Raw genomic sequence first — 12004 nt, forward strand, 5'->3', positions numbered from 1 at the left:
AAGCCTGATGCATTTTGGAAACATGTTCTGTGGACCGATATTGCTGCCAGTGGCACAGGGAACATCTCACGAGTAGAAGGAAAAATGGATTCAATAAAATTTCAGCAAATTTTGGATGGTAACTTGATGCCATCTGTGAAAAAGCTGAAGTTAAAGAGAGGATGGCTTCTACAAATGGATAATGATCCTAAACACACCTCAAAATCCACGGGGGATTACATCAAGAGGCGTAAACTGAAGGTTTTGCCATGGCCTTCACAATCTCCTGACCTCAACATAATTGAAAATCTATGGATAGACCTTAAAAAAGCAGTGCGTGACAGACAGCCCAGAAATCTCAAAGAACTGGAAGACTTTTGTAAAGAAGAATGGGCAAAGATACCTCAAACAAGAATTGAAAGACTCTTGGCTGGTTACAAAAAGTGTTTACAAGCTGTGATACTTGCCAAAGGGGGCAGTACAAGATATTAACTCTGCAGGGTGCCCAAACTTTTGCAGACGCTATTTTTTTGTTTTCTGTTATTTTGAAAGTGTAAATGATGGAAATAAAATCTAACTTTTGTTGACAGATTATAAGAATGTCTAATCTGTAATTTGATGCCTTTTGGAGATTTTTCCATCTTTCCTTGGCTTCTTTATGCACATTAATACAAATTTTTAGCTGGGGTGCCCAAACTTTCGATCCCCACTGTATATACAGGTATCTGCTCCCACACAACAGCCATATCTACAGATCCCTATCCTCCACAATAGCCATATAAACAGTTCCCTGACCTCCCCCAGCAGTCATATATACAATCCTTCCTACTACAGCAACCATATAAAAAGAACACCCGTTCCCCCTTCTTTGTATGACCTCAGCCCTGGAGCTCTGCTTGAAGTGGGACTTCACTGACAAACAGAAGTTCCACTTTTCCTTCTCCCCCCTCCATGGTTACCCATTTCTGGAAGGTACCTGCTTCCACTTTCACTGGGATCACCTAGTTTGCCCCCTACCCCCATCTCCCTGCCCATAATCCCCAGGGACACGTCACACTTCCCAAGAGACTGCAGGACCATTCACAAAGCGCAGCGTGGCTCACGCATGCACAGTGGGGAGCCAGCTGTGAAGCCATAGGGAGTGACAGCCAACTTTCCACAGTCAATGTGGTGGTGCTAGGGACATAAAGACCAGCAAAGAACTTGGCCAGGTAAAGGACAGTGGATCCTTGGACTGGCAAGTGCTTCTTTATTAAGAAATCAGCAGCTAGTGTATTTGTATTTTTTAAAGTGACTGAATAACCTCTTTATTGCCCTAGAAAAGGGACTGACCTTGACAATTTTGTTAACTTTTGTTGTAGGCGTAGGTGGAGGCGGTAACTCAGGACCAGGATCAATCTCTTCATCTGGGGCCAGATCAGGGTTAAGTGCAAATATGCTATCCAAGTCAATCTAAAAGAAAAAAAAAATAAGCAATTTCAGATACTGCTGCTCAGACACAAAAACATACAGAAAATTGGCATATTGATACGATATATAGCACCTGTCAACAGAGTCTGATGGGGCAACACCATGTTGACCTGCAAAGTATATGTCTTTTGGAACATTTCTTTCTTTTAAAGCTCATTAACATGGATGCTTAGCCCGTACTTTGAAGAGCCATTTGTTTATTTTTCTGTAGGAGTGCTCAGCTGTGTGCTCACAGCCCAAACAAGTGAATGGACACTCACCAGTAGTAAAGACTCGCACAGCAGAGTTTGACAGGTACCCAGGGATGGGTGCTCAGGCTATCCATCTGGATCCGTGCACCTGTCAAGCTCGGCTGTGCAGGTGAGTGTACAGCCAATAACCCTACTAAACTGACAAAGATATAATGCAGCAAGTGCCGTCCTGAGCCATATAGGAATAAAACAGCCCCCAATGTATTTAAAGGGATACTTCACCTTTAACAAAAAACTGCCTATACAGATAAGGGGTGTCTGTAGATAAAAACAGACCGCTCAGCTCTAACTAAAGCTGAAGAATACCCTTTCTATAGGTGTAGGACATTTATGTACCTCATAAAGCCTGACTGCAATGCTCCCAGGATGTTGCTAAGTGAGGCCTAGTCATTACTGCTCACCTCCTCCATCACAGGAGTGAGCTCTCAAGACTTACTACAGAAGGATCATGCAAGGGCGTCTGCATCAGAAAAAAGCTCACTCCTGTGATGGTGAGGTTGAGCAGTAAATGACTAGGCCTTGCTTAGCAACGTCCTGGGAGTATTCCAGTCAGGCTTTATGAGGTACATAAACGGCCTACACCTAAAGCAAGGACATTATTCAACTTTAGTCAAAGACACGGTTTGTTTTTATCCATAGACGCCCCTTACCTGCATATGCAGTTCTTTTGTGAAGGTAAATTATCCCTTTCACTAGAGGAATAGTGCACCTCCTACTATAGTGGTCTATAAAGAAATATTGCAGCACCTGTGAAATTGAGCTATAGAGCAAAGATGCAGCACCTACTTTACTGAGCTATAGCAAATTAATTGTGTTGCTGCTATACTCAGCTCTGCAGGAACAGCACAGTCCATATATAACTAAGCTATAGGGACATATGGTAGAACAACAAGCTGAAAGTAACTGGGACAGAAGGAATAGGAATGCAGGACACGTATGTAGGCATTGATGACAACATTTTCACAAACAGCTGTGCAATTAAATTAGCAATATGCTGCTGGGTCGGAGACAGGTAAATAACAAAACCTGAGATTGCCAAGAATTTGTGAGTCTTTAGATTGCTGCAATGGAAGTCTATAGAGATGAAGTTTGCTGCTGGATCGGAAGCATTGAGCTAATGGTACAGCTGTGTTTTCTGCACATTGTTTGGAAATTCTTAACTACAGACAAGAGAGCAAGGCAGTACGTTTAATTAACACTTTACACTTACATCAAATCAATAATATATTTCCTGGAGCTCTTCTAACTACCCTTACTATTAGATGTCTAAGGATTACATTTACCTACCTCCTTTCCTTTTGTGTCTCCATTTTCAATCCATTCTACTGTAATACTCTCACTGTCCTCATTTAGGGACGTTACCATGGCTTGGTGTATTCGACCTGCAAAACCAACACATTGACAGCACATTAGGCAAGAGTACCAATAACTTTTTTTTTTTTTTATCAAAAAAGGCAACTGACCACTTCAGTACACAGGTTAGTTACAATGATGGGGGATCTCATAATAGCTAGGTATGATTTAGGGTAATGATAGACATTAAATTGTTGACACTGATAGACATTGTTGACTCCAATTCTGGTGGTTTTCAAACCAGTGCCTCTAAGCAGTCTGCTGAGGCCAAGGCTAATCTGTGTGAACAGGGATTTGAAAAAACATTGTTAACCAATTTTGCAATCTGCTAAGTAGGGGAAAACTTTAAAGAGATACTGAACTCTGGAAGCTTTGGGGAAAAAAAAAAAAAAAAGAAGGAGCAAAGGACAGATCACCAGCATTGCTTGTGTTCCCTCTGCAGTTGATCTTTCACTAGATTCCCAATTTAAAATGCCTTGTTCTGCATTGTGCGAGTAAAAGCAGCCATATTGGTAAAAGGCAGAGTATCGCTTCCTTTACGTCAGAAGGGGAACAGTCAGCAGCACAGTAGTGTCATTGCCAAATCTCAATGCAAGTCTTCTCAGACTAGCTGTCAGAGGCATCAGTGCCTTAGATATCACACTGCAAATATACAGCTTCGGGACCATGGGCACGGGAAAGAATTGTAGGGAAAAAAAAAAAAATACATTTTTCTGGATACTGCTTAGGTACAATTAACATTTCTAAAAATTGCCTAAGCCACAGCAGATCTTGACTTTAGGTCTGCTTACACTATGCCGTTGTGGTAAAGCATACATTACTGCAACAAGTAAAAACGCACAATACATGCTTTTCTCCAATGTGGTGCCGTTCGATTGAATGGTACCCAAAGCTGAAGGACATGCACTGCAGAGCACTGGAAAGCAACACACCAATTTGCATTGTAGCATGCATGCTCCAATTGTTGTGCATTCATTGTAATGTATTGCGTGTCCGCTGCAAAGTGTACAGAGGTGCTATTCACAATGAATGGCACTGCATTGTGCTAACATGTTTAAGCGTTCATGTTGAGTTAAACATGGCTAAAACACCAACATGACCTGATTGCTTGCAGCCTCTAACTACAGTCAGGTCCATAAATATTGGGACATAGACACAATTCTAAAATGTTTGGCTCTATGCACCACCACAATGGATTTGAAATGAAACGAACAAGATGTGAGGCACATATGCAAACTGTTGTAATTCCTAAACCGTTCACCTGATTTGGATGTAAATACCCTCAAATTAAAGCTGACAGTCTGCAGTTAAAGCACATCTTGTTCGTTTTATTTCAAATCCATTGTGGTGGTGTATAAAGCCAAAAATGTGAGAATTGTGTCGATGTCCCAATATTTATGGACCTGACTGTAAATGTAAGACGACATGTCACAAAGAACAAGAAACTGTGTTTGTACAGTCCTGGCCAAAAGTTTTGAGCATGACACAAATATTTTCACAAAGTCTACTGCTTCAGTGTTTTCAGATCTTTTTGTCAGATGTTACAATGGTATACCGAAATATTAATTACAAGCATTCCTTAAGTGTTAAAGGCTTTGAAAATTACATTAAATTTATGCAAAAAATATTTTCAGTGTTGACCTTTTTTCAAGATCTCTTTAATTCACCCTGGTACACCGTCAATTAACTTCTGGGCCACATCCTGACTGATGGCAGCCCATTCTTGCATAATCAATGCTTGAAGTTTGTCAGAATTTTTGTTCACCTATCTCTTGAGGATTAACCACAAGTTTTCAATTATATTAAAGTCTGGAGAGTTTCCTGGCCATGGACCCAAAATTTCGATATTTTGTACCCCAAGCCACTTAGTTATTACTTTTGTCTTATGGCAAAGTTCTCCATTATGATGGAAAAGACATTGTTCGTCACCAAACTGTTCTTGGATGGTTCAGAGAAGTTGCTCTTGGAGGTTTTTGTACCATTCTTTATTCATGGCTGTGTTATTCATGGCAAAATTGTGAGTGAGCCTACTTCCTTGGCTAAGAAGAGAACCTTACACATGAATGGTCTCAGGATGCTTTACTGTTGGCATGACACAGGACTGATGGTGGCGCTTACCTTCTATTTTCTGAATGCCCCAAACACTCAGAAGGGGGATTCATCAGAGAAAATGAATTTACCCCAGTCCCCAATAGTACAATCCTTGTACCTTCTGCAGAATATCAGTCTGTCCCTGATGTTTTTCCTGGAGAGAAGTGGCTTTTGTGCTGCCTTTGACACCAGGCCATCCTCCAAAAGTCTTTGCAGATGCACGCACACCTGCCTGCTGCCATTCCTGAGCAAGCTCTACACTGGTGGTGTCCCAGTCCCGCAGCTGAATCAACTTTAGGAGATGATCCTGGAGCTTGCTGGACTTTCTTGGGCGCACTGAAGCCTTCTTCACAACAATTGAATCTCTCTCCTTGAAGTTCTTGAGGATCCGATAAATGGTTGATTTAGGTGCTTAGTAGCAGCAATATCCTTGCCTGTGAATCCCTTTTTGTGCAAAGCAATATTGGCTGTACATGTTTCCTTGCAGGTAATCATGGTTAACAGAGGAAGAACAATGATTTCAAGCACCACCCTCCTTTTAAAGCTTCCAGTCTGTTAATCTAACTCAATCAGCATGACAGAGTGATCTCCAGCCTTGTCCTCGTCAACACTAACAATTGTGTTAATGAGCAGATCACTGACATGATGCCAACTGATCGTTTTGTGGCAAGGCTGAAATGTAGTGGAAATGTTTTTTTGGGGATGAAGTTCATTTTAATGGCAAAAAGGGACTTTACAATTCATCTGTTCACTCTTCATAACATTCTGGAGTATATACAAACTACCATAATTACAATTGAGGCAGCAGACTGTGAAAGTTAATATTTGTGTAATTCTCAAAACTGTTGGCCAGGGCTGTACACCAACAACTTTAAAGCGGAGGTCCTCACCAGTTTCTGTACACTGATAGCATTAAAGTTGTTGTTCCACCCTACTTCACCCAATGTCACTACAGGAAAGAGACACAACCACGGCCAAAGACCAGGCATACAACACATCCCAAGTTTGTCAGACGCAGAGGATTCTTTTGGAGCCAAAGTTCAAGAAAGTGAAGATAAAAGTAACCACCCACTGTAGGTGTAAGGATTCTTAATCATTTTTTATATAAAAAGGCACTTTAAAGGAACAACACAAAATTAGTCAGATGTCACCAGAGACACAAATCTAGATTGAAATAACGTAGTCTATGCTGGCTACACAATTTCGTTGACGCTCCTATCTCAGGGCGGGGAAGTTATTTAAACGCAAGGTATTTTCTTCCTCTTTATAAACAGTCTTTATCTTATACTCCATACAATCAGTGCATGCAGTAGGTAGAGGTGACCTGATTTAATAAATGCCAGACAGCTTAGTCATAACTTCCACACAGAACATAATAGCAAGTCTGTTTCATTCTGTATATTAAACTAGAGAGAAACAAACGTATTTACTAGAGGGAGAGTATTATGGAATCTGTGACATGCTTGGAGAGATAAACTACAAAAGGTCCATAAGTAGGACAATTACCACCAGATGTATGTCGGTTGTTTTTTCGAGCAAATAGAATTTTATTCAAAGAAATAAAATACACTAAGGGTCTGTTCACACCAGCGAACCAATTTTAACAGAGCAGAGGGTTGCAAACAACTATTCCAGGGACAGCTGCTTAATTACTCCTCAGGCCCCATTCACACTTGGGCAAAGCTTCTTTGGCCCGTTTTTTGGGTGGAGTGTGCAACACCATGGCAGTTGCAGAGCAAACAGAGCCTAAGACCCCGGTCACACTGGATGCGAATTGGCATGCAATTTGCAAGCCGTGTGACTTGAAAAATCGCATGCTAAATCGCAGCTTATTGTCCACAATTAGAATGGTCATATCCGTGCGGTTCCGATTTGGTCGGAGCTGCACTGATTTCTAAAGTAGTACATGCACTACTTTTGGTGCGATTTGCATCGACATCTGTATCAGATGTCTTGCAAATCACACCTGAAATCGGCATGTCACCCGACTTTGAAATTGTGCGACTTCACTGTAAGTCACACGATTTCAAAGTAAAGTTTGATGTGACCGGCATGTAAGATGGCATCCTCCTTTGCTGTAAAAAAAAAAAAATAGTAATAAGAGAGTTTAGTTCTACTTTAAACTACAGAAATCCTAGGCATCTTGACCATGTGCTACAGTATCCAAGAAAAATCCAAAAACGTGGGCTCTTTATCAGGAATCTGAGGATGAATATATAAAATCTACCATCGCTAACGTGTTTTAATACTTCTATCATACAGGCTCACTGATCTGTACAGCCATGAGAAGGGCCATCTCATACGCGTGGGATGCAGCGGTGTTCTGTGCAGCCGCAATGCACGGTCAGACCTGCACTAACGCACTCTCTGGGATGCACTTGGAGGTCCATGTAGTGAGCAGCCTGTCATTGACGTGTACAGGCTGTCTGCGCAGAACACCTGTGCATCCAGGAAAAAGTGAAGACGACCTTACACATGGGTATACTAATCGGTATTTCCCTGTGAATGAGGCCTAAAGTGTCTAGATGCTGAGTAGTTATCCTGATCTTGGCTTAACTACCCAATAGGCCGTTAAAATGTAACAAGTCAGTTAGGCAGGAAAAACATGAACTCCTGTACTGCATACAAGGAGATTAGGGATGCACCAAAATTTTGGCCACCGAAACATATCGACCGAAAAAAGCCCTATCGGCATTCTGCAGATAGGAAAAATTTAGCCGATACAGGTGCCGATACAGGGGACTTTGTGTACTGCAGATGTGTGTGGGGGGGAGGAGATGGCTGAGAAAGGCAGGAAAGGAGCAGTATATAGTGACTGGCTGTCACTATGGGGTTTATTTACTAAAGCTGGAGAGTCCAAAATCAGACTCCCTTCTGCATAGAAACCAATCAGCTTCCAGGTTTCATTGCCAAAGCTTCATTGAACAAGCTGAGAAGCTGATTGGTTTCTATGCAGAAGGGAGTCTGATTTTGGACTCTCCAGCTTTAGTAAATAAACTCCTATATGTCAGTGCTGGTTTTTAAATGTAATTACCGGCTTTTTTTTTTTTTTCTTCACTTAAGCTCACAGAATTAGCTGTCACTTTCCCCCCAGTTAAAAGAAACATTTCCTTTTAGTTTCTTTCCCGAGATAAAAGAAACAGTTTTCTTTAGCTCCGTGGAAAGTGACAGGTAATTCTGTGAGCTATAGTGAAGAAAAAAGCTGGCAATTGCATTTAAAAATCGGCACCGACATATAGGGGTTTATTTACTAAAGCTGGAGAGTCCAAAATCAGACTCCCTTCTGCATAGAAACCAATCAGCTTCTAACCTCAGCTTGTTCAATGAAGCTTTGGCAATGAAACCTGGAAGCTGATTGGTTTCTATGCAGAAGGGAGTCTGATTTTGGACTCTCCAGCTTTAGTAAATAAACCCCATAGTGACAACCAGTGAGGGAGCCTCTCTTATACACTGCTCCCTCACTGTATACACTGCTCCTCTCCTGCCCCCTCCTTGCACACACTGCACCCCACCCGCTCCCCCCTACAAAGAGGACCTGTCACTCATATACTATCACATAGGGGACTATTAGTCCCCTATGTGAAAGCAATAAAATCATAAGTTAAAAATAATAAAAATGAACATGAAAGTGGAAAAAAATTTCAGAATTTTAATTTCGGTGCATCACTAAAGGAGATGCTCAGTGACCGCAGCTAAAGAGTGAAGCAGCAGCTCCCATAAATCTATCCTAACGAGTTCCTACAAAAGGTGGACACAAACAGCACAATTCTACCTTGAACTCAAAGCCTACTCGAGGGCAAGTACTGTATGTGAAACTGGTATCTTCTGGACCACATACAGCCTCTGAGCCAGTTAAGGAATTAAACTGTATGTAGCCACCTATTGCTTTTTAGTGTGGATAGAGAAAAGGGTAAACCTGTCTATTTACTTTGCTATCCGTGTCCTGTTGGGGAGATTTCCCTTTACCTCCCACATCCCAGAGACGGAACAGGAAGCAAGAGCAAATCACTACAAAGGGAAGGGAGTTTCCAACTGCAACAGGTCCCCCCACTGGATGATTTCCTTATTATTCTTATTTTAATGACATTTGGGATTTTCCATCATTTCATGCCTCAGAGGAGATGGTCACCAAGAGTAAATCATCTACCTAGGATTGACACAGACAGCAATATTAACTTGAAAGGGGTTCAAATCTGTCCCTATGCTATTAAAACATATTTTAAAAATAGCTATACGTATACATTAAAATGAATGATGCCCCAACTATCCTATGTGTCATGCTATTTTGCAGCTTATACCCCAGTAAATGTTCTGTGGCCCTATTCCTCATGATAAAATGTTGCATTTCTTACTATTACTATAAACATTTGTCTGGAAATATGTAGGTGCAATCCAGAGTAGATATAATGCAGCACCTTGACAATTTAGGTTGCTGAATTTGGTCAACTGCTCCACTAGAGCATGACATGTCTGCACTAAGGCTCCATTCACACCTGTGCTTTTTGTGAATTTGGGGGGAAAAAATAAAAATGTGTGCATTTACGAATCACTCTAAAACCGCTTGCTGCGTTTGTGAGTGCCAATAATTATTAAGGGCATCCCAAACATGGGAAGCAGAACTACTTTAAAGTGTATGAGATTTTTGCCATTAGGTTTAGATCTACGTTAAGGTAAATCTGTCAGGAAGCAAAGTAAACAGTAGAATCGTATAACAGATATCCAATGGTGTCTGTTCATGTGGTGAGGGGTCTCCCAGACAAACAGGAATAGAAATGTGATCTCCGGATGTCTAAGAAATAAACCTAGTAAGTCTTGAAACCCTGCCAATAGATGAGATCAGTTTAACTCCATACCTGCTTCACTTAATGACTAACACAATAAAACACTCAGCTGATTCAAATAATTTAGTAGGTAAAACAGTTCAGATTTATTCATAGCCGACTGCAGGAAGTTGTACTTAAAAGGCATGTAGTAAAATGCATCACTAGGTGATGATTCAGCTGCAAAACTGAATTCCAAGACTCAAAAGGTAAATTAATCTACAGTGCCACTATAATAAAGGCTAAATGAAAATGTGTTGTATTGCATAAGATTCATTTCCAAATTCTTAAAAGTAATGTGATGTATTAATAATAAGAATCCACACTGTAATTAAAAAGTCGTAATGCTAATCGCTCCCACTTCTCATATCATCTAGGTGGTCTGCTCAGAAGTTATCCTTCCACTCACGGGGGAGTCCTCTAGGGAGCATCACAGGTCCCAGAAAGCTGCAGGACCATTCACAAAGCAGAACGCAGCTCGGGCATGTGCAGTGGGCAGCCGGCTGTCAAGCTGCAAGCATTCACAGCCAGCTGCCCACAGTTAATATGCTGTGGACCGAAGACCGGTTAAGAAACTGGTTTGGGTGAGCAAAATGCTTCATCCAGGGACAGGCAAGTGTCTATTAAAAATCAGCAGTTACAGTTTTTGTTGCTAACTTAACTTTTCAACACATGACTGAAGATCCTCTTTAATTGTCCTAAAAAATAGGATGTGGCTGCCGCAGCCTTCTCAGGGCAGTTTCAGGCATGTGCGCTCCAACAGCCAGCCAATGATACAGTAGCAGACGATCTGTATCCTCACAAGAGTTCAGTCTTTATACCAGGACACAGAAAATTACTTTATTCCATTATCAGTATCAGACTGAAAATGAACAGTTCTTTATGCAAGAGTCAAATCAGGCAACTAGTGGCATGGTGTCTGACACGGGCATATTAGGTCAGCAGTCCACTAAACTTCATGTTCTATAAAGCGGTTGGACAAAAGAATTCAGAGACCAGCTAGTTCAGTCTAGCAGATATCAGGTAGTCCTAACAATCACGGTTTCTTGGGAAACAATAGAAAAATACATCAAAAGACCAGTTGAATTTAGTTTTTTTTGTTTTGTTTTTGGGGTTTTTTTTTTTTTTTTTTAAGTGGTTCTAAAGTTAAAACCTATATTTCAACTTAATGCATTTCCCCCCACCTAATCAAACTGCCCCCTCAATGCAGACAAAATTGACAGCTGCCCACGTGCTAAAACAAAGAGTTTAGCAAGCAGGGAGCATGAACAGATTTCAAATAGACTGAAACCCAACTTGAGAGTCTCTAGTGTGATCTTTGAGGATGAATTACTCCATTGTATCTGAAGCTACTGAGGTCAGTGAGGGGGGCTTGTTTCAAAACTTTTACTGCTTGTTAAGAATATGTAGATACTTTAAAGTCCATAATCTGGGCATTCGTGCACTATGAAACCGTAAAATAAAGAAATAAATAATAATCAGCATCTTTTCGAGTCTATCAGGAAGGATGAAGCTGGCAGTTCCAGGATCACAATGCAGAACATAACAGTTTGCATCAGCCTGTTGATTTAGCAACTACTTGCAAGATAGTTGCTAAGAAATCACACTCCTTGTTTTACAAACTAGCACAACAGACCATTGAAATCAAAAAATGGTTTGAAATGCATGTTACAAAGGACACAGCCTTGACCAAGCTAAAACTTGAAAGATTAGATCATATTTGGAAGGTCATGTGCCTTTAGCTGTCTAACAGGAAAGACGCTAGCTTGTCTCAGGGCTTTAGTCAAACATCAAATACATTTATAAACTGCTTTTAAAGCTATGCCCACCTTTTGCTAAATATTGCAAATGCAATCAGATATGCAGGGGAAAAAAATAAATAAAAATTGGGAGCTTGCACAGCATCGTAACCATGATTTGTTCAGGGTGAATTATAACCAGTGTACACGCATGTACATAAAGCAAGCACCAATTAGTCATGTAGCAAATGATGTTCAGAAATAATGAACATACAGGAATTTGGCACTCAGAATAGAATAG

General features: G+C 40.9%; 1 protein-coding gene across 4 annotated transcripts in view; it reads right to left on the bottom strand.

The window, feature by feature from the left end:
• Positions 1-12004, bottom strand: part of KIF2A (kinesin family member 2A) — a 121811-nt gene that overhangs the window by 76575 nt on the left and 33232 nt on the right. For all 4 annotated transcript variants that reach the window (XM_089688045.1, XM_089688044.1, XM_089688047.1 and 1 more), the window contains exons 2-3: positions 2988-3082; positions 1312-1431 (exon numbers count right to left, since the gene is read on the bottom strand). In XM_089688045.1, coding sequence (XP_089544171.1) covers positions 1312-1431; positions 2988-3082 — 215 coding nt within the window. The remainder of the gene's footprint in view (positions 1-1311; positions 1432-2987; positions 3083-12004) is intronic.

This window comes from Staurois parvus, unplaced genomic scaffold, assembly GCF_062004578.1.
Source record: "Staurois parvus isolate SC_StPar_1 unplaced genomic scaffold, SC_StPar_1.0 ptg000445l, whole genome shotgun sequence".
Taxonomy (NCBI): domain Eukaryota; kingdom Metazoa; phylum Chordata; class Amphibia; order Anura; family Ranidae; genus Staurois; species Staurois parvus.